Here is a 23791-nt window from a genome sequence, read left to right on the forward strand (position 1 = left end):
ATTATCTTATAAAACACAAAAAATGTAGCTGTGTTACTGTCCACATGGTATCACATAAATACGCTGTCATAACTTCTGATAGCAAACATAGTTACGCAAACTTGGGAAGGGGCTTTCTTAATGGTTTTCAGTGAGGTACGCTGATCCCTAGCACATCTGCTTGTGCTCTCACTTACTCAGCTGCATCTTGATTTAGCCATTGCCCTCCCCCCAACTCATTTCATGAGATAAATATTGTGTTGTGAAATATGAAACTGCATGACTTTTTTTCCCCTTTGGTCATAGTCACACCCACTATGTGAAACTAGCCTGTTGTAAGTACTTATAGCACAGCCCTATTAATTTAAGGAACTGATTCATCAAGCCATGTTGCTTGCTCAGCTATTCAAAGCTGTTGTAATAGTGTTCCTTTACTTACCTCTCTGCCCTGGCAGCCATGTTGAGCCAGTTCTGGTTCAGCATTTGCCTGCTGAGCTAATTAACAGCAACCAGGAGCACACTGAAATGGACTGAAAGATTTAGAACTGATGTTAATTATTCTTTTTCCAGCCTTTCGGCTAAAGGCGACGTGGATGGACTGTATGCCTGGTACCTAGCTGGTGCAGACCTGGAGCAAACTGGTTATGATGGCAGGAGTCCCCTACAAGTAGTAAGTGTGCATATGGCTGTACTCCGTATGGCGCACTAGCTGTGTGAGTAATAACGCACGCAGTCGGGTCATACTAGTTTGGGAAAAGTAAATGCTGCTTTGGGGACTATAAACCAGCTTAGAGTTCGTTACAAACTCAAGTCTGGTGCTGTTCCGAAGTAATAAGTTGATGGAGCCTGAATTTTCTCATTTATGTCAGAGGAATTAAAATTTAAATTGGATTTTAATTATTTTGTGGTAACATATTTGTACTTCCCACAAGGAAGTATTTGCATGTCCTGGTGCACAGGATGGCGGGATTTATTCATGTTTCTACTTACAGGCAGAGGCTACAGGGCATAAGGAGGTTCTTGACTTACTTAGACAAAAGCAGTAAAGAAGGTAAGGTCTCATTTTCAATTGCTAGATTTCTGAACCGTACGGATCAGCATATATATGTATGAAGGGGGATTTTGCATTTAAGCCCTAGTTCTCCCTAGAGCATCTGGGTTCAGATGCTGTCCCTGCCTTAGTTTCTGATATGGCTCTGAGTACTTTAATCCTTCTTTATAGAGTGAGGCTAATGTTTATTCCTCTTTCTGCCTGAGCCTGGAAGTTCCACAGTGTGCTTCTGAACTTGGTTGGGAATCTAAATGCTACCGAAATTAAACCACTGAGGGCAGCGATGTCTTGTTCCGTTGGCCTGTTGCGATAAATTGCTCCTCTGTCTTGTCTGCCTTAGAGAGGAAATGCCGTCTGTCGGGCAGGGTGCCAGGCCTGGTTTTCAGGGTGCCATGCCCACAGCACAGGAGCATACGCTTCTCCAGCACAGCTGCCAGGCGATCACAGCCCTTCGGCTGCACTCCCTCCCACTCAGGAGGTCCTACAGTGGTACCTACAGCATTTCCACCTCTGCTCTCCATCTGGCTTTTAATGGAGCACCTTACCCCAGCCCATCTTCTTAGTCAACCACCACGGGACATGTGGGGCGGACTGTGAATAGACGGGAGTTAGTTGTACCTCACATACAGACTGCAGAAGGCCGCCTTTCAACAGGGAGCTCTGCCAAGGCGTTGCCCTCCCTCCGTGCAGAGTGCCATGGCCTTTCTCTTACTCACACCTGAGATGTAGCTGCCTGGTTGTCCCTGACACGGACTCCCAGCACAGACCTCTTCTGTGCTGCTAACACACGAGGTGTGTTCCCCTGGCTGTGTGCGTGTGAGGCAGGTGTGAGCCTCGCGTTCAAAGCATCAGATCTGACAAGTCTATAGCAAACTTGTCTGGGCGTTTGACCACCTCCGGTGCTGTGCTGTAACTGGAGACATTTAAAACACACTCGCCTTTCGTTTCTCAGAACTCCTTTCTGTTGCAATAAGTTGTTGATTTAGGTATCTCTTCTACCATGTATTGGCAAGTCTAATCCCAATTTAAATTGCGGGAGGAGATGATCTCCTTTATTTAATAAAATTGACGCAAAATTTAGTTAAAGGTTTTGCTGCATCCATGGCTACCTTACCTCTTGTGTGTCCCACTTCGTCAATGAAAGTGAATTAATGTGGATATAAGTGGGGAACCGCAACTGGAACAATAGCATTTTTTCATCACTGTGTAGTGGTCTGAATGGACATAGGACAGAATCAGGCATTTTTTGCTTTCCTGTAAAATTCTTTGTTTATAGCTAATATAGAAGGATTAGATAAAATTGGTCTTGAGCATTTAAATGGAAGTTTTCCAGTGTCCAGGATGAAGATGCTAAAAATGCCTTCAGAATATGGGTTATGTTGCAAAGGCATTTCCATTTTCAGTGAAATATGTCTGCAAAAGTCACTTTTCTTTTGTAAGTGGGGAGCGAATGTGTTAAATCCTCAACTCCTACATGGATCATCTCTTAATTCCTTTGGACTGAGCCACCAGTAGTGTGGGCAGTCTGAAGGAAGTCTTCAGTACCGCATGAGAACTTGCGTGGCAGGCTACAGGGCAATCTCTTCTCAGGAAGGTTGTGGATACCGCCTAGTTCTAAACATCCATTTTCTTTTTCTCTAGAGCCTGTAGAAGATGGTCACTCCTCTTCAGAAACACCAGCTTTGAACATTAATAGTGTTAAGCAGTTATGGGAGGAAAAGAGGAAAGGAACAATGGTGGCTGTGCTTGGAGCATACAGGAAAGCTACAGCTTAGAAATATTCTTTACTTAGGATCACATTCAGTTCATGATGATTTTCTAAAAATGATTTGCTGCTTTATCTTTTAATCACTTTTTTTAAAAGAAATTTTTATAAACAAGTGAGGATGGAATGTATTGCCTTTACTGTACAAGTCCTGTTTTAAAGAGGCCTTTTGAATCTTCTTATATTAAATCAAAGAGGACAGTATTGCAGGCATAGCAAACAGAAATGCTGTGGTGAATTCATACCAAGAAAAAACAGTGGATTGTGCATTTCTGGGTTTCAACTAATAAAATCTGAGGGACAATGTTGGTTTCACTTTGTCTGTTTTTTGCAATGGCTTGTATCACTTCAGTTGCAATTACAGCAATTGTGAGTGTCAGTGCAAACAATTGAATCAGTCATGGGCATCTGCCTGCAGTTGTGTACTAATCTTCACCAATGTGTCACTATAAAACCTCACTTAAAATGAGTAGGAGGCAGATGCCATAAAGCATGTTTGTGGGACTGTCTAAGTGAATTGATTGTTTTGTTTCTAACAGCATCTTTCCCACATCCTGACCGGAATATAATCAAGATTGCTACATGCTGGACACATAATTCTTTGGACTGTAAATGTGATCTCAGTATTTACAGACCCAAGTTTAAAGTCCTAACACTTTCAGACTAAAGAAAAAAAGTAATATATAATCTTTACAGCTGTGTCTGCCCTAGAATATGTAAACGTAGAGAATACTTCAGGCAAATGCATATATTGGAGATGGCAACTTATAATTTCTCCTACAGCTTCTGCAGTAATCTATGTGGATTTTCTATCTGCTTCATCTGAAGGGAATCTTTGAAGTGCAGATAGTTTTTTCGTTTTCCTCTTTATACTCTGCAACCTTCCCACAGCTATTCTTATCATGGAGAAAAGCTGCATGGACTACTTGCTGAGCCTGCTAGTATTAAAAGATTCCCATGGTATGTTGCATATCAGATCCTCCTAAAACAAGGTAAGTGTGCATGCAGACTCGGGAAACACTGTATATACTCCAGTTAAAAACAAAACAAAAACATAAAAATGCCTGATCTTTTAAGGTGAAGAGTAGTGCACCTCTTCACTAAGGTCACAAAAATTACAACTATGCTGTCTCATTATTAAATAATTGATGTTACATAGCAATAAACATGCTTTAGATTGAAGAAAATTAATACAGAATTAAGTAAATGAGATCTAACATCAAAAATCAGGCTCCAAATTCATCACCTTTTTGGTGTCTTATGTGTAAATACGTAAAGGTGATGTATGTAACAAAGTAATGTTTGTGAAAATTTTTACGATCAGGAGAATAACCATGCACAGACTTTTCTTCCTGTGTTATTTAGGCCTACTATCTCAACTCTTGCCTAGTCAGTAGTCTAAAAGTTGATGCACTGAACTAGGAAATACCTTTGTAACCTTCTCTGCAAGTGACTTTCTTGTTATTTGGATAGTTTCTTTTTTTTCCCATGATTCTCAGATGCAATAATTTGTCCTTAGGAGCATTCATTCTTTATTTCTGTACCAGAATGACTGACTGCAACGTATACAGAAGCATCAATATTTTCCTTATACTTTTCAATAAGGGATCATCTGGTCTACAGAAAACTTTCTAAACAATAACATTCTTGTATTTCTATAATGAAACAACCGTGTAAAATGCAAAACATACTTTCTTTTTCCGCTGAACAAAGAATGGCATTCTGGTGTGAAGTACTGGAATAATAGGTCTCAACAGGAGAACTGAAGGAGAGGGAAGAAAACAGACACCCATTTTCTTCCTGCATATGAGCCACGTAAAGACACGAAGGGCAACATTTAGAAATGTAATCTGGTAACAAGAGTTTGAGTTAGAAGCTCATAAAGCTAAAATGAAATGGTTTTGGTCATGTTTACAGTGAGAATAAAGCAGTATTAGCTTCTTCCTGACAAACCTTTACAGAAATATATATCCTATTAATGTTACCTTGCATGAGAAAGCGTTCCTACCACTTTCTAGAAATTTGCAGTTTATACCTTATAAATAGACCAATATCTAAAAATCTTTTAATGGCAAACGCATGAATGCAAATTTAACATCTAAGAAAGAGCTGAATCTCTTCTATATATCTCAAAATTTCATTCAAGAACTGTAACAGTCTACAAAAGTGAAGAGAAACTACATATAGGGAGTTGTGATTAAAAAAGTGGCAAAAATCAGCCAGTTAAGGCCAGAAACCTCAGTTTTTTATTTGGTGTCAGGGGTGAACTTCAATAATGCTTTTGAGATCCTGTGTTTGTCTTATTCGTTTATTACACCCTTTGCTCTGGAATCATAATTATACTCTCCGTGTTAGCTCCCAGTCTTATGATGAATCTATTTGTGTGTAGTAACCCTTGAATTTTACATAGTTATTGGTCAAAAGCAAAATCTTGTTATTAGTAAGGAATGAAAATTCTACCTATTTGTTTTAGTTACTGTAAGCAGCTGAGTGCCTTTCATTAGTTTAAAGTATGCTAGATATTCCAGGGGCATCTTAATTTTTTAAAGCATCCTAATTTTTCTCCTTCAGATCATTCCTGGAAAGATCAAATACACTCTTCTTTTTATCCAGCTATCTTCCGTTGGGTAAAGGTTTGCAGATTAAGCAGCCGAACAGGGCCCATTACTAATGCAAACACGCTCATTCTGTTGCTGGGACGAGCTGTGGGTACATTTTGTAACTTCTATAACAGCTTTAACTCCAGACACCCATGATGTCCATGTACCCTTTCATATCTACATCCAGTTATAGTTTGTTACACCTAGCACAGACTGCAAGGATCATCTGCAGATCTGTGCTTGGTATTTTATACACAGAACGCATTGGAATAGCATGATAGGAGCTGGGTGAAATTAGTTTTGCTTTTTTTTTTGGTGCAGAAAAGCTTGTGATATTTTTTTAGTGTCAATTTTTACTGCTTATTGGAACATAAAGATGACATTGCAGTTTCTGTTAGAAAACGGCAGTGGCTCCCATTCTTTTCCAACCTCGCTGTAATAATGCACGTGTCCGGGCTGTAGCTTTCCTTGCCCTGCAGAAGCACCAGCAGGTGAAATGCCATGGAATGTGCACAAGCTCCTGAGGCAGCCTGCCAGTGTGTGTGTGTGTGTGTGTGTGTCAGAGAGGCTGCTGCAGGTCTGTCACTGTCCTGTTGTACGTGATTTCAGCAGTGACTATACAACAGTGAAAAAAAGCAGTCAATAATGTCAGACTCGTAGCTGCTGCGCAAATGTTGGATTTGTTTCCAGTGTTGGATCTTGTAAGTTGTGATGATGTTCGGGTGGTGAATGCTGGTGCTGGAACCTCTGCTGCCTCTCCACGGAGGAGACGCTGTGAATGCCTCCCGTAAAAGTCAAACATTACATCAATTCTACAGCTTTCTTCACTTGAAAGACAACACCCAGCTTCCACTTTGTTTCTTTTTCCTAATGCTCCAGCTAATACTGCCAAGGGATAGGAACTACTTGGCCTATGTCAGCACTTCCCTAACACAGCAGAAAGCAGAGATCTGCACAACTAACATGTCCAAGTTCCTGTCTGATTTGAGTTACAACTTTCCTTTCCTGAATGCAACCGCTTTCTTTTTTACTGAGGTCTGAAAACATTAACTTTCTGTTTGGAGATTATCTTATAAAACTTCTGTGATGGAAGGGCATTCTTAATTATTTGAAAAATCAGCATGTGCTTGCTCTCTTACTGCATGTCATCTTGGTAAACTGTTAACATCTGCCAAAGCTGGCTGACCCAATGACAGATTGACGGTGTCTGACCAGTACTTGCTGAATTAAATCAGCTGTTCAGCAAAGCGTCAGCATCTGCTTGTTCTTCTTAAATTGCTAAATAACTCCAGTTCTGCACATCTTAACCTAGAATTACTATAGTATAGCATGTCTCAGTTGTTTCGTACAAGGATTTTGGTGTTCAGCAGTGAGTGATAATGAAATCTCTCATCTGGAACTAAACCCCTTTATCCTCTTTCAATCAGAGCTTCTTTATTTGCAGTCTTCTGAATGGTGTGATCTACTGGGATTCTTCCAAAAAGATTGTGATCTAGTTGTAAGAGTCCTCCCTTTCTAAGGCAGGTTCAAGTAGTGAAATGACTAATGGGGGCAATATATCCCTTGTACATAGAAGACAACATGCGCCCAGTTCCACACTGATGGAGCCACAGCGCGATCAGATTCAGCCGTCGGTGTCATCCCCTTCTGCAGGTACCTGTGCTGATCCCTGCATAGGACCTACCACAGCAGTGTAAGAAATAAAATGCTTTTAGTTTCCAGCATCACAATTTGTTAGATCACTGAGATAAACCTGAAGTAATTGTATGATGGGTGGAAAAAAAGAAATTATAAAGAACCAATCAAATGCGCACAGGGTATCATCACGTCATCACAAGCGTTGCTGATACATTTGTGTCTTTCCCAAGTGGACTCTATCTGCAGTATAATCATCTTCTAGACTAGTAAGACTAGTCTTTCCATGATTCTTTAACAATGTTTTATGACACCATGGTGCTTGATTGCATGGCTGTAACAACACTTTCATTTTAGTGACTCTTTTAGAAAAGCTACTAATGTAGAAAGTTTATAAGATATGTAAACTACTCTACTGAACCATACAAATGAGTCTGTGGGACTCAAATATTGCCATCTTAGATAGTCCGTGAGTCAGAATAAAATCTGGTACTACCAGATTTATTATTTGTGCAAAGTGTCTACCTGAAAATTACTTTAGAAACTTCATTAGACATACATTTGTTTACCTGTGATCAGGTGGATGGGAAGAAGCAGCAGCCTGCATCTCAGAAGTGTAGCTGAGATCCTCAATCACAGCAACAAAATGAGAAGTCTAGCGTGAATGGCGTAAAACAGCACTACTTAATGTGGCTCTATTTGGAAGAGTTGATACAAATCTCACGGTGAAAGGATTTGGTCCTTGATGTCCAAATCGATGGTGGTGTCTGACTAAAATTGCCCCGATGTAACAGGAGGATGTGACAAGTGGGGGCGAGGACTCCTCACGGGCTGCATTGGCAGGGAAGAGGCAGTGCCCCTTTCCCCCTCCCCCAGCCCTGCCCGGGCTCTCCTGTTGGGACACGCTCAGCCGGTGCATATCTTCCGCACTCCCACTGGCGTTTTGAGCTCTGCACCAGCACCTCCCTCCCACCCCGGGACACTGCACATCAGAGGGAGATGTCAGCCAAATCCATGGGAAGGTGCCAACTGACAACATCCTGCAGCATCGCCCCGCGGCATCCCCCGTACGCAGGCGCCGCCAGGCTCCAGTGATGTGCCACCTGATGCGGGGCACGTTGCACAACCATGCAGGAAAAGGCCGAGAGATCGTTTTTCTGTCTTGCAGCAGCCATAAATATCACAACAATAAATAACCGCTCTCTCAAGCCACGGGATTCCTTCACACCTTTGCAACTTCAAAATGGGAACAGCAGAATGGTGGCCAGGGGAGATGTTAGCTGGCCAGAACTACCTGCTTAGTAGTGTCTGCAGCATTTCTGAGTACAGATGAGCCCCGTTAATTACACATTCATGTGCACAATAAACGTGTTTTTTCTGTAGTGCCACTGTTGTAGATGTGATTAGTGTGCTTGGTGTTCAACAGTCACAGATCCTGGTTTTAAGAGCTTACAAGTGAAATTAGATGAGACTCCACGCAGTGAAAGGCGATAAGAAAGGGGCAAGAGAATGACAATAATGTTTGTTTATGTCAGCTGGTTATTTCTACACCTTGGTTTCCAATTATTTAACATTAAACAATTAATTATTAGCATAGAAGGGAAATGGCAGTCCTGGCAATTCAGTAGCAATGGTCACATATAGCAAAGAAAAGAATGTCAGGGTAAAGAAAAAGGAATCTTAATGGCAATCTTTTGCTAAGAGATAAGGAGTTATCACAATTAGAACAGAGAGTTGTAAATTAATCCTGTCATATGCAAGAAGCTGCTGCACTGGGGAGATTCTCTGAAGGTGATGCCTGTGCATGAATAATTACACTTGCATCTTTCAGGGTGTGGGGCTTCCTTCCTGGGTGTATTTTGCTGCGGATCTTTGTGACCAGGGCCCAGTAAAAGTGGGCTTTCAATGCATCACATTCTTCATGTGGCACATCTGAATTCCCCATTCCCACTGACGGGTCAGTTTTGGGGAACACTGACTCCCAGCACCCTTGATGCAAGACATCCAGCAGAGATCTCTGCTGAATCCTGTGAAGTTCCAGGGCTCCAGGATAACGATAACTGCCTGTTATCTCTGCTGACTGACAAGGGTGTGATGCAAAATAAGTCAGTTTATTTGCTTGGACCACTTTGACCAAGCTCTCTGCCCACAACTATGTCACCATTCACCACTGTTGTTTGGAAAGTTCTACATTCAAGGCCATAAAACCAGAAATATGAGATGTTGCCAAAAATTACCATGCCACTTCACTGCAAAGTCACACTCTGTATCTTCAGTGGCTTGAACCAGCAGACACTTAGGAAATCTCAATAAATGGTCACGTCATTAGTAATGACGTCCTTTCTGATGGCTTCATGGGATGGAACACATAATTCTGCGAACTCTGAAAAACCAGCTGGTTGGTGAACGTGAAAAATAAAGTTGGTACAAGGTTTGTGATGGCTAACACAATTAAGCATTGTAATAAATTACAAAGTTATTAAAGCGCACTTAGTGCACAGCTGCTAATCTTAAATAGGAAATTGTTGGCTGAAATTTTCAGAAAAAGCCAGTGATTTCAAGTCTCAGCTTCCAGGGTCTAACCTGAACCTTAATGGTAGAATAAAAGGTGTCTGGCATTTTATGAAAGTCAGCTCCTCTTATAGTCCGTAGAGTCAAGCACCTGGGAAGTGAGGCATTCAAAATTACTGGTCATGTCAAAATCTTGTTCACTAGATATTTAATTTGTAATTTTATTTCAAATTAAAAAAAAAAAAAAAAAAACAAAAAAACCAAACCACCCAAAACAACACAACACACACAAAAAAAAAAAAAGACGAGAAAGGAGAATTGATTGTGAGGAGATAAAAAAAAAAAGCAACCCTGAGGACAAACTTTCCTGAAATTTGGTGAAAATACTACAGAGATTGTTTATCCAGAGTTGATTGCAAAACAGGACTCAGTGCCTTCCGTTTCTCATATGCACATCTCCAACTGTCATCTCAACTTCACTGCGGGGGCTCCTGAGCTTCCAGTGGAAAGTCATGGCAAAGTATAAGCTAGAGCAGGACTACAGAAGCGCCTCCTCATTGCTCTCAATATGCTTTTCCTCTTGTTTTTTAGGGCTCCTACTGCTGGAGTTGAAACTTCTCCTTAATATTGAGCTCTTGATGCAGAGGCTGACGGATCTCCCAGGACACATCTGCTCGACAGCTTGTGTGCCATCTCTGCAGCACAAGGACTGTTTTTCACCCGTTTTTAATTTTTTTTTTTATACTGATGAAGCACAGGTAATTGCACCCACTGATCCAGCATCAAGTGTGCAGAGCCCTGAGGTCTCATTCTACGCTGTTTATTAAAAGAACTGACACGTTTAACACTGAAATTGAAAATTTGAAGTAGAAAAGAGAAAATTTACGCTGGTATTTACTGCTAGCTATCGTGCTACTGAATACAGAGAAAGCTGAACTTGAAAAATTCTCCCAAAGAGGGAAAAAGTACATTAATTTGTATAATGTAATTTACACAGTTAACTGCTGGAACGAACAAGATGTTAAATCAGAACAAGGAAAATGGTGAAGTGTGGTATTACAGGCTAAATTAGTGTGAAACCTCTGTAGTGCTCGGGGATGATGAACTGTCTGTTTAGATACAGCACATGAGATAAAATCTCCTCTCCTGTTAAAATTATAATTTTGGGTTTAATCAAAATTTTGTGCACACAATGGTGGCATTTTCCAATAAAACGTGAATTCTTAGCTTCGCATGAAGCTGTTATCCATATTTTAATTTCTAGCCTGTCTTTATGAATTTAAGTACTGAATGGCAACTCCCCAATCTTTCTAACAGTTCTTGGTTCGAAAAACATCCCACCCCATCTTACTTCTCTATAGATCACTTTATGCTATTTAGGCAATAATCTCAAAAGGCTTCCTATTTATAAGGAAGCATTAGGCCATCTCTCAAGGTGTTTATTACTGCAAAACAAGTTACTATCAAGCTATTATTATGTTCACATGTGACACGTAGTGAGCTGCTATACTGACAAATGAGTCTGAACCAACTAAAGTAAACAAGAAGTTGCCCCATCAGTATTTGCTATGAACATATGGAATGCTGATTTCCCAGGGTGGGAGAAAATCCACTTGCACAGGGTTTTTTTTCTGTTTACCAGGACCAAAATTATGACAGGTACTTTACAGGACATGTCAGACTCTGGGTGTTTGCTTAAGAAACTTCCAACCTAATTTTAGGGGAGCAATAATGAGCAAGAATAGCAAATCAGTATGGAAATGACAAGGAAGGTAAAAACTATACGCCAAGAAACGGTAAGTTCCACGTCCAGGCTTAGTTTGCAAGCTGGATTTATTTTAAGTTTAGAATTGTCAGATAAAACATATTGCAGTACAAGGAACATTACTTTGGATTGTCCCATGCCCTTCCACAATATTGCCTGTGGAATAAGGTATTGGCAGGAAAGTACTGGGACCTTTTGCCAAAGGAGTGTGGGGATATTGATGGATAATAAAGACAGCACCTCCCAGTCATTTTTCACAACATCATTTTTTCAAAGTAGAACCTCCTTGAAATATAATCTTCCTCTCATTACCAGAGCATTCATGATCTTCCATATTCTGCCATGCAAACAGCACACCCTTTTATGTCCTCCCACAAGCTTACCCTTCATCTTCGCTTCCTCCCAGGCCAACTCTTTGTTTCTTACAATCACCCCTGGCATTATGTCTCCTTTTGCGCTGCCCTCTTTGTTTGACGCTTATCAGCTGATTAGTATTTGTTTCCCCCTTCCAAGAAAACTCTGCCTGCTGTACAAGGTGCTCGAGCCACCATGTTCCACATTGCAGTGTGCTGCTCCTCCAGGTTTCAGGGGTGTCAGTGCGATCAGAGAGCTCTCGACATCCAGTGCGAAGAGTCCACGCTGGTGGGTAGCACAGTCCTTTTCATCAGCTTTGTGCCCCCAGACTGCAAACACATGGGAGACATACCTCCTGCTTGCTTAAGCCATTTATTGCACTGTGATCCCTTAAAAACTAAGCACAGAACTACTGTAGTCATATATGGGCAGCTGAAGAGAGTAGGACACAAACACCAAGTTTATCCATCAATAGAAATAAAGGACTAATCACTATTCCTTCTAATACAACTAAATTTTTCCCCTCTCTACGATTTCAGAACCAATTATTTTATTTTAATGCTTCAGTCACCTTTCGTACCTTCACAGAGGAAGAACAATTAATACATGGCTTATCCCTTGCGTAGTGCTAGCTGTCCACTTCTACTGTTACGCACCTCTACTCTTCTACCTTTTAAAGCCTTCAGCCTATTCTGTGAGACTACCTAGCTCAGGGAGGTAGCAGGATGTTAGCTTTCTTACTTTTATAATTGGGGGTATACAGGTGAGAAACAGAACTTATTAAATAATTACATAAATAAATCAAATGTACATTTGCCCACTCCTCTCTAACATGTAAAAAGAAAAACATTTTTCATACTAGTGATCTAAGGGAATTTATACATTGACTAGGCGGAGCCCTTTAAAACAAGAAAGTTCACTCTAGCCACCCCTTACATACCCCTTATGAAGAAACACAAGAGACCTGTACTCTCTTTTATTATATTATTTCCTGAAAAAAACCCAAAACTTAAACATTCAATCAGTAAAACCACCAACACTTATTAAAAAAAAAAAAAGAAATCCAAAGCAGAAGATGATTCATCTTGCCTAAACCCCATGCAGGTTCTTGTACCTCAGTTTCCCCTGGCTGCCCCAGGCAATTCCCCACTGAGGGTTCAGAATCCTTCTCTAGGGGCCATCAGCCACGTGTGTCTGAACCTGGACCAGAAGAGGGATGGGATCCCTGGGGATTATATATCTCACCAGTACAGTAGTGGGTTCTGACTGGTTTGGCTGGAAAGGGCTTTTACACCCAGTTAGTGTGGGCAGTCGGGTTATTATTTAGCTGAGTGGTATTGTGGAGCCATGGGTGTGGGCGCGGGTGTGGGTTTGTGTTTGTCAGGGGCAGGCGAGAGTTGGCAGTACAGTTAGTGAGGGATTATATACAGCTCGTGCAATCACGCTGTGCATGCTGTGTACATCACCAGCAGGAGTGGGAGACCTAGGACACCGTGTCACAAAACAAATGACTCTTCTTACAGGGAGTAAAGAGAAGCCTTGCTTCCACACATTTCCACTGATGCCAAGGACAGAGGTCCCCTTTGAATTAACTCACTAGTGCACCCTCCTCTATCCGAGGCAAGCAAATATCCTTTTGGGAGAAGGTCCAGAAAACCCTTATGGATTGGGCTATCTGGAAGAAGGCACAAAATTAGCTTCTGGGTTTGAGTCTGAGAGGGCAGAACAGAAGAACAGGAGCTGGTTTTACCAAAGTGGACTGAAACGCCTCCAGCCTAGACCTGGGGAGCTTCCTCAGCATGAGGTTTGCATAGGCTCCTAGAACAACCTGTCTGCTCCTGCTTCTGGTGGGAGCACTATGTTCACACGAGCATTGCTGGAACAGCTGCTGCACAGCCACGAGGGCTTCATCCTCCCCTGCTGCTCCGTGACACCTGCACGGGCACTTCCTCCGGGACCGGCTTGAGTCTCCTATATATTTTTAAAGGGCCAAAGATCATAGGATCTGGAGTGCCAAAATTCATACACAGCACTTACAGACAGTTCTTTAAACATTCAAAGCACTATATAAACATTAGTGAAGCCTCATAAGATGAGGTAGGTAAGCATTATCTCTCCCTCTCAAGGTGTGGTGAAGTGACTTGGCTGAGGCCGTAGGCTGAGTCACTGGCAGAGCAGGGTTTACCATCCCAGTCTTTTTGAAATGGTGTCTCCTGGGCTGGCTGGCAAGAGCAGCGTGCGGTCGGGCAACGCAGGCAGGCCGGCACCACCAACGACCAGCATCCATCCCCTCTGCCACCACGGGGAAGCCTGCTGTTAGGTTACCATGAAGCCTGTCCCAAGGTGGCAGGGCATGAAGGCTTTTCAGCTCACCTCAACAACACGGCTCAGAAGCCTCGGTGAATTAGGTTTCATTGCTATTCTGTCGATGAGGAGAGTAAAATTGAGAGGAATTAATTGAAGAAGCCCAAACTCAGCGATGGTTGCTCCCTGAGTCACAGCTAAGGGTGTGACAACGAGCAAGCAGACTCATTTTTGGAAGTTCAGGGAGTCCTCCTCCGTTGGCTGCCCAACGCCTCTGGAAATCAGGCCCTTCTTCACAGTTCTCAGCCCTGGTTTCTTAGTTCTGCCTTTCCGAAACCAAGCAGTGTGGTCTTCTCAAGGTCAGGAACATTCAGCAGCAGAGAGCGAGCTCTGAAAAGGCCTGGTGCTCCCCACCAGTGGCTCCTCCGACGCCTCACCTGGGGAAACAGCAGCAGGGCTGTGGGGAGAGCGAGGGGAGACGGGCAAACCCAGCCCTGCGCACACAGCGGGTGGTTTCTCACACCATTTCTGAGGAAAAAAACAAACAACCCACACACAGACAAGAAAAGCCGGCAGCGAACACTTCCAGGCTAGGGAGGGCTATGCTGCGCTACCCTCATGGAGGCAAAGCAGCAAGTGGCAACGCCGCCACCCCATGCAGGGATGTCGGCTGCAGGGGGCTTTTGCAGATTGCTTTCGGCAGGCAACCCCCCTGCCTTCCACAGAACATCGGCCGGTGGGGAAGGAGGAGAGGCCCGGCCTCCTGCCTGCCGTCCCCGGTGTGGGGCGCCGGGCCTCTCCACCTCAGGCTGGGCGGGAAGGGCCTTCCTCGCCAGGCGCGACGCCGCGGCAAGCAGGGAGCCAGGGCCGAGGCGGGTGTTCACGCTGCGGCAGTGAAAACCCCCGGAGAACGTGACGGGCCGGTTTAGGGCTTTTTTTTTTTTCTTTTCTTTTCGTTTTGTTTTTGTTGTTGTGTTTTGTTGTGTTTTTTTTTGTTTTGTTTTTTTTGTTTTGTTTTTTTTTTTTTTAAGTAAGGCTGGCAGCCAGGCGAGGGGAGCCGGGAGGGTGCGGAGGGCAGGCGGCCCGTCAGCGGCGGCTCCTGTCAGGAGGGCGCAGGGTGGAGTCTCTTACTCACCCCCCGCAGCCACCTCCAGCTTCGGCGAAACCTGTCGAGCAGTTTCCATCTCCCCCCCCCCCCCCCCCCCCGCCCCTTCCACCCCCCGCTCCGGTGACAGGGCGGGAGGAAACGCGCCGCCTTGGAACAGGTTTGTCCTTTTTTCTACCTGCTGACGTTTGGCCGCCCCAGATGATGATGATGGTGGTGGTGATGGCTGGAAACAAAACCGCCCCGTCAGTGCGAAGGCAGCCCGGAAAAACTGGTCGTGTCAGGGGCGAGGGCTGCATTCCTGGCCGCCGCGGCAGGGGACGGCTCATCCACCGCGAGGTACCCGCGCGGGTATAAAAGGGCCCCGCACGGACGAGCCGCGGCAGAGGGGCGGCCGCGGCGGGGGAACCGACGGGGCGCCCGCCCGGCCCGGGCAGCCTGCGAGCTGCGTCCCCTGAGGAGAATGGCTTTTATATTTAATTTTTTCTTGTTCTTTTTAGACTTTTTTTTGTTTGGTTTTTTTTTTTTTTTTCTTCTTCCCTTTTAAAGAAAGCTTGTTGCTTCCAAGCTTTCGCAGCGCCAGGCCGGGGGGATGTTTCGCGGGACGGTGGCCGTGAGTAAGTGGCGGCGCTGAGTGAGGGGCGGGCGGGGGGCGGCGGGACGGGACGGGCGCTCACCCCGCGGCGCTGGAGCCGCTCGCCCGCCAGCCCCGTCTGTTTTATCTCGTCCCCAGGTCCGCCGTGGCGAAAGGAAGAGCCAAGCCCGGGCCAGGAGCGAGCGGGAAGCGCGTCCTCCCCCCTCCCCGCCCCGCTCCCCCCCACAGCCCCCCCCCTCCTCGGCCGCGGACGGCGGCTCCTTAGCCTCCTTGGTGCAGTGGTTCTTAACAGTTCAACAGTTCTCTATCATAATTGTGAAATGTTTAGGACCACTTGACCAGCGAGGCCCGGGCATCGGGGCCGGCAGCGGCGGACGAGCGAGCTCCCTGGCGCCGCCGGAGACCTGCAGCGCCGGCGGCAGAGACGGGCCCGGTTCCACCCCGCCTCGCCCCGGTCCCCGGTCGGAGCAACCCGCCGGGCCGGGGAGAGGGGGCGGCCCCCGGGGGAGGTGGAGCCGGACGGCGGGAGCTGCCCGGCCCGGCCCCGCAGTACCTGGGCCGGGCGGCGAGGAGAGGGGGGCGGAGGGCCCGGTGTGGCAGGAGGAGGGTGGTGTGGCCGCAGGAGCTGCCGTTGCCCGCCATGGTCCCCGCTCTGGCAGTGGCAGAAAGAGTAGTGTCAGTGCAAGTACTTAAAAACAACAACAACAACAAAGTTATTATCGCGTGTACTGTGGGAACTGAGGAGTTTAATGTCTGAAAAGGAACAGGTAGGATGAATCCTGCTGCTGCAACAGCAGGCTCTGTTAGCGGTAGGCTGTTACTGACTGTATAACCATTTATTCTCTCCTCTGCTCCCCCCTATATTCAGACACGCAGATTAAAAAAAAATCAGATTGCCTTTGCTGCTCTCCAGGATGCATTCTTCAGAGGCTTCTCACCTTTCCACCGGTAATATATGCAACACTGTATTCAATGATAGAACTATTTGTTTTTTTCCTTTGAGCGCCCTTTTATTTAGGGCAGTGTAGCCTTTATGCTGTGGTGCTTTATACTATGTTCTCCATTTCTATATTTATTGCAGGCAGTTAAAGGATTATCTGGACTTTTTGTCCCACCTTCGTCAAAATGACTTGAATGGGCGAATGGTTTTAAGACTGTTGCATTGATGGCCTGGTTTAAAGGTCCATGGACATGAAATCAAGTTGAATGGACCTTAGATAAAACGCTGGATCTTTCAAAATAAAGCTGAAGACTTTTGAGTTTTTAAAGAGGAGGAAAAAATCTGCCAACGATTTATTTTTCTTATAAAAAGGTAGCTTTGTAAATGAGTTCTTCCTACCTTGTGCTCATTCTTCTCACCCTTACCCCAAGTATCAAATGGAACTAGGTATGTGTTAGATTTCCTTTTTTTTTAAACTTACATCTAAATAAAACAGGCAACAGACTTCTTCATAAAATGGAATTTTACTGCTTTAAATTTGATCAAGGAAACTTAGCGAGCCTGCTTATGCATGTGTTTTAAACCTTAAAAACTAACAAGGCGTGTATATATGTATTCTCACCATCACTTCTGTGGTACTGTGTTTGCTTCAAAAATATGCTGTCTGGCATGAGCATGAGGTGCGTGAGTATAATTGCAGGTGATTCTGGCTTCGCTGAAGAAGAGTTCTGACATTGCCTGCAGTCGAGCTGTGATCTTCAGAAGAAGAGCTTCCAGGAGAAGCTGGGAATATTTGAAGAGTAGGCAAGCCTGATATGTAAAAATGCTTCTCAGGGACAGGCTGGAAAAAGCACGATTTTTACCTACTGCTGTAACTCAGAACAAGTTAGGCAAGGTTAATTACAGCGTAATAGGGTTTAATTTAGCTGGGAATGAGGGTATGGTGGCTGCTAGCAGTGTTTCTCAAACTGCGAGGCTGGCCTCCTTAGGCAAGCTTACACAAGCCCAGGGCAAATGGAAAAACACACTTTGTCTGGGACTTGGCAAAGGTAGAACCCCCACATCTATTAATGATAATTCCTCATTTTGCCAAGGCAAAAATTGAAATGCCCTCCCAAGGAAAAGATTAATGACCTGTCCCACTTAAGGGTCTGATGATTCAATACCATTCTGTCTGGGTTCTAATATATGGCACTCATTATCACAGTCTCTGAGCACCTCCCAAATATTTAAAAAGAAATAACACTAGTGTTCTCCACACACAGTTCTCATTAATTTCAGTGGGTGTTGTGAATGTTTAAACACAGCAGAGCAGAGCCCTGAAGAGTTGAAAATAGACTTGCAAAACACACTGTGGGTTAGATCCATAGCTGGCTTGAATTGGCACAACCCTATTAACTTGAGTGGAGTTACACTGATTTACACCATCTGGGATTTGACCCAGTGCTTTTTTTTTTCCCCTGCCCCATCTCCATTTGATAAGTCTGATCCTCTCAGCTGGCTGTACCCAAGCTGTCCACTGGCTTCAGTGGGAATATGAACTGTATGAAGTAGAGTTTCCTGTTTCCAGGGAATGCTCTTTGCTCTTCTTAGTAGAGCTGAAGATGAAGTAAGCGTTAGGTTTTTTCCTGTGTTCGAGTGCAGCGTGCCCTGAAAAAGTTTGAAAGAAACCTGTCAGATAGGGGTAAGAGAAGAGCTTTGTTTTTTTAAGGATAGCGTCAGTCATTCTGGAAGAGCAAACTTGTGGGGGAGGTTCTGCTTACATAAAGACAAGACCTTGATGTTCTTGTACTGGGTTGTCCATGTCAAGACAAACCTCTCCTGATTACTTATAGAAACTGATGTTTCACTATAATCTGTGGCTGAAAACAGAGAGCATCACAACGTTACTGGAAGGCCTTTTTTATGTGTGCTTTATTTGGTGACGTTTTAAAGGTATGGAATCAGATTGACTTCTGACTATTGTTTTTCCTCTCAGACTGGGTGAACTCCTGATGACAGGCTTGTAGTTTTCATGAGCTGGCAGTTAGCCATGTGGATGAACAAACAAACAAACAAAAATCCCCAACAAATACGCAGTGAAAACCTCTGGGCAAACAGCCCTTCCTTGTGATATTGTCTTAAGCTAAGCAAGGGCCTGAGGGGATGAAGGGAGGAGACTCTTCTGCCAAACTTAGTCAAATGTTGCCCCACAGTTGCAGAGCATGTCTTCAGCCCTTACTATTAACATCTCAGACAAAGTTCCAGTTTCTTATCACTGGAATCTTGGCCTTTGGATAATAACATTTAATTTTTTTTTTAACTCCCTTTTAAAAGGAATAGCAAAGGTATTATGGCCAGACTGGAAGCATAGGTGGATTAAACCACCTGGTTCTGGACTAACCGCTGGACTGAGATGTTTCTCATTGTCTGCTCTGCCCAAGAACAGGAAGTCGAAGCACATTCATCCCTCCCCGCCCTTTTCTGTAGGCTGCTTAATGCTTTGGCGGCATCTCATAGTTTCAGTATACACATGAATATGTTGGATGAGATGCTGATTTGTCAGAGATTCAGGTGCCAACAGCTACTAAAGTATGCATTCAAATCAAATTTGCATTGGAATTAAGAAAGGTGTCTTTCAGGTTGCTCTTTCTTCATCATCTACTGAATAATGCCCCTCTGGGTTGGAGCAATTTAGATACTGGTGCTTCTCAGCTATTGAATAATGCTGTAATCAGGGCATCCTAGACATCATACTTTGAACAAGAGGTAGTTGCATCTCTAGAATTCCTTAAAAATAACAGTAAAAAGCTGTTTTATGGAAAGCTAATACCAAAAAATCAGTATTTCTAGACATCGGTAGGGAACACTCACAAAGGCTTTATGCTTAGCTTCTGGGATGGTACTTGCAAAGTTGTTGACACAATAATTTCCACGCTGAGAGACCAGACATCCACCACTTTGAGCATCAGGCCTGGCGCTTTCAGGCCTGATCTGACCATTTGCTTTATTGACCTAGAAGGGAGAATAGGCTCACGTGCTGCTGGCAGCTTCCAACCCCATAGACATGAATAATGGCCGTACTTTCAGCCCACATAAATTGGCGTATGGTCTTCCATTTCTGTGTACCTATACCAGTTTACCCCAACTTGGGTGCGGGTCTTGAAATCATTTCTCCCTGCAAGTGATTTTGTGCTCAAAACTGATGATGGAGAATGCAGATAATTTTTGAAAAATGTATTTTCCAAATGCAGTTAATTGTCCATATCAGCAGTAACGGCATCCCCATAAGATAAATGGGGTGACAGTCTATGCTTCATAACAATGAAGGCATGATTTTTTTGCTAGCTGATTTGTATCTGGTTCCCTTTGACAAAAATTTCTGACAACCTCTGATTTTAGAGTTTGCATGACTTTCATTTTAATGATGTTCGTAGTATTCAGCAAATTATACTAGTAGCTGATGAATGCTGGTGATCATCTCAGTAACTAGTTTTTCTTCTATCTCTGTCTTATACAGACACCAGCAATTTACATCTCCCTTTATCTTACATGGCTTCATGTCACGTTTTTGGTGTTCTTAGACGGACCTGGCTCTCAGATAATGTTTTTTAGTGGTATCTGGGAATACCAGTAGAGGAAATGCTTTTTGAAAGCGCTAATTTCTACAAGCATGTCTGGCAAGTTTGCACTATCTACTGTTTGAACTTGTTTCTTTCCCTCCTTTTTTTTGTGGCAAATTTGGGTCCCGGGGGTGGGAACATAGCAGTATTTGAAGCTGGAGTAGTGTTCTGCCAAATTACCAATTTTATTGAGCGCTTGGATGTGATTCACCCGAAAAACTGTAAATATCTAGTTGCCTGAACTAACTTTATGGTTAGTGCAGACAAATGGCCATTCTCAGGTGTGGTTCATTTCATCATCTTAAACTGGATGGCTGGGTAAGTGAGGCTAATTCTACCCTTAAAGTACCTGTTTTAGTTTGCTGGAAAGTGGGGTGACATCAGTAAATGAGCCACAAGACTTACACGTTGTGGACTATGGTGACTGGAAACCCCCCGTGAGTGCCCCTGCAGTCTTAGTCCAGTACAAACCTTCCAGCTGTACGTAGCTGTTCAGCTTCCTCGGTTAGATCCATGTTGTTCCTCGGCGGCAAGGTTTATGTGAATCACCTTTTTTTCTTGCTTCCTGGAGTGCAGCAATTTTTAGAACAACGGGCACTAAAATTAGAAATAATTCAGTGACACTTTTATAGTAGCCACGTGCAGGAGTACTTGTTCGGTAGTAGTTTAACCTTCACAGTATCGTAAACCAGCTGTGGAGCTGTTTTTGGTGTCAAGATGAAATAAATTTATAATAATGTTTAGTTACCACATTTCATGAGGCTTACATAGAGCTATTTTTGCCAGTAGCTTTTTTCCTGACTCCACCAGAAATCGGGACTGGGAGAACTGGTCTCAAACCAAAAGCCCTAACTGGGTTTTTGGGTGTAGGTCTTTGGTTATTTTTTTCCCAGGAACATTGTGCATAGTCGATCTGGATTAATACCCGAGGTGTGGTATATTGGTCCTTTTTTTCATTTTTGGCAGTTTTAATCTGTTCTAGCAAATGTCATTTTTTCTGGGTCTTGCAGCATAGCCAGCCTTATGAACCTATTGGTTATCGATGGTTCGTTAATTGCTCTGGTATTTTTATCCCAAGTCCCTTGTTAGCAGGTTTTGTTCCTTGTTAGCTTGTTTTGTTAGATGTTTTTTTGCCCCAGGGTTCCAGCTTCAGGATTCATGTGATTTAAGGATAACTGAGAATCTTTACTTAAGATAGTTTCTAGCTCTCATTGTGGCAGAAGGGTTTGAAATAGTAATCTGACGACACAGAAATGCTCAAAAACTGGTAAACAAATGGAATCAAAGCCATTTTTACTCTCGTGATTTTTGTTGTAGGGTGGGGATGAGTGATTCATTATGTCCTCTTTTTTTTCTTCATTTTCTTAATGCTTGGAATTGGCAATATTGCATTGTAATAAGCCTCTAAAGATGTTCTCTATTAATATTATGACATCCAAACAGAAAGCCAGATCTTTTCTCTTTCACATGGGCTTAAAACCAGGAAAACACCAGTTATTTGCGTACACTGATGGAACAGAATAAACAAACAGAAGATACTAAAACTGCTACAATGATCTGTGCATTTGTCATTTCAGGTAACACCAGTGATTCTTAATCCCAAATGCTGTCTGGCCCAATCTTCTGATCTTATTACCAAGTCAGAAGGCTTCTGAGGCTGTATTGGTGCATGGAAAAATCAGTTTTGGTGGGCTGTTGAGAAGCGCAGTTCAAATTCTGGCAACAAGAGATCTGGAAAGAGGTTCCCTTGGTGCGTCTATTGCCTGGGGGGCAGAATTCATGAGCACCTGGCTTCGGGCAAGGGAGGATCTGCAGTATGACTAAGTGTCTCTCTGCACCATAGCCTTTCTCTTTGCAGTGTCTTGAGCTTCCTTCTGAATTTTTCCGCTTAGAATAAGCAGTTTCCTGTGGAGTATGCTGACTTTTGCGGATCATGTTCCTGGGCACCATAATCTCCCCTATGGATGGGTGGGATCTAAAAGGTGCTTTAGAATTAGAAGGAGAAAGCCTGACAGGATTTTTATTCCAACTTCATCCTTCCACTCTTGCTGCAGCCTGTATGTGAACTTGGCTCGTCAGGCCGTGCTTACCCTGCCACCTTCACACAGCTTGATGTGGACTCAGTGGAGTTGTGCAGGTTTCTCTGAAGACCACCGTTGGCTTCATACCTCAGCAGCACATTGCCAAATACTAAAGGTCAACGTGGTGGCATCCCAGGCTCCCTCTAACCAGATTCAGATGCAAAATTGTAAAAGGCAGTTTTGTGCTCGTGTCAAATTAAAGAATAGTGTTTTATTGTTTTCATAGACTCAAAGTTTGTAAGGCCAGAAGAGGATATTCACATGACAATAATTTTAGATGGCATGTGTGAGAGGCTTATCTTTCCAGACATCTCCAAAGGGAGGACAGAGGACTGTAGCGAGGCTCCTGGACAGGATCCCCTTTGCTATAGAGGGATTGTAGAAGACAGGCTTAAATCAAATGCATGTCAGGAGGCAGTGTGAATGCCTTCCATTGGGATAAGCTAGTTCCCTCTCTTGCATAACACTGCTAATAGGATGTCCCTGGAATATTTATGGTTTGGAGTGGAACACATCTTTTACGAAGACATGTGGTCCAATTGAAAAAAATAAGGCAATTTCCAGACTCTCTAAAATAAACAGGAGATTCATCACATATAATAATGTTGTTCATGTCTTCCCTCCCTATTTTTCTTTCCCTAGTAAATACAAACATATTTTTCCTGGCTCTTCTTATGCATTCCATTTTATAATAAGGGTTTAAAGAAAAAACAAAGTGACCACACTACTTTAAAAACAGGCACTGGATTTTTATGTTTGTGCAGACTGTGTATTAAACATCTAATATCCCAGAAGAGGCCAGCATCTTGCAAAGTCGTGCCTTTCCAGCCCCAAAGTCTAAACTTACCTCCAAAATCCAGATTTAGATTTAATTGTAAGTGGTCTAGAAAATCAACATCTAAGATACTGCATCTTTCAGGCTATCGGTATCCAGGAGCATGGGCACTGCGAGTATTCACTTGCTGTCCAATACGCATTATGGCTGGGCTGGTGTCATTCTGAACCCATACAGCCATGACTTCAGATGCTATTTCGTAGTACTATAGTGACCAGTGTTTCTATCACAGAAGTTTCAGCCTGTGGGTATGGCTCCAGGAAGCCATCAATTATTATTACTTGTTATTTAGTGATACAGAATGTGCTTGAATAAAACTGTATTTTTTGACAGAAAGAGAGATAACTAACCAGGCTTCACATGACTTCCTACTGAGAGCAAGCATCAATAATCTTCCATGTATCATGTATTCCAGCAAAAGCATAGATTATAGTTAGCTTTTTATATAATGTCTCTTGAGAAATTTTCTGAGTATAATAGTAATAATAAAAAAAGTTGTAGCCCATCTTCCTTAAGAGCTTCAGCACAGCTAAGCATTGTGCAGGAGATACCCTTTACTGCTGGTAGCAACTGCTCTGTGCTGGGACAGATCGTTCAGAGACATGAGGAGACACTTTTGGGACCCGTGTTCCTGTAACTGTTTTGCCACATTTAGCTATACCAGCATAA

The 23791-nt window shown here is 43.5% G+C and overlaps 1 protein-coding gene across 3 annotated transcripts in view; it reads left to right on the top strand.

The window, feature by feature from the left end:
• ASPG (asparaginase) overlaps positions 1-10755 on the top strand; it is a 57405-nt gene extending 46650 nt beyond the window's left edge. Inside the window, exons 14-17 of one of the 3 annotated variants that reach the window (XR_010070828.1) lie at positions 550-649; positions 972-1030; positions 3687-3787; positions 10133-10755. Coding sequence is in view for 2 of the 3 variants with exons in the window: in XM_063333283.1 (XP_063189353.1) it covers positions 550-649; positions 972-1025 (154 nt within the window). In the remaining variant the exon portion in view is untranslated. Of the gene's footprint in view, positions 1-549; positions 650-971; positions 1031-1370; positions 2647-2671; positions 3121-3686; positions 3788-10132 lie in introns of those variants that run through there. The other 2 variants (XM_063333283.1, XM_063333284.1) reach the window with 2 other exon arrangements.
• The last annotated feature ends 13036 nt before the right edge of the window (positions 10756-23791 follow it).

The sequence above is a fragment of the Chroicocephalus ridibundus genome, chromosome 4, assembly GCF_963924245.1.
Source record: "Chroicocephalus ridibundus chromosome 4, bChrRid1.1, whole genome shotgun sequence".
NCBI classification, from domain to species: Eukaryota; Metazoa; Chordata; class Aves; order Charadriiformes; family Laridae; genus Chroicocephalus; species Chroicocephalus ridibundus.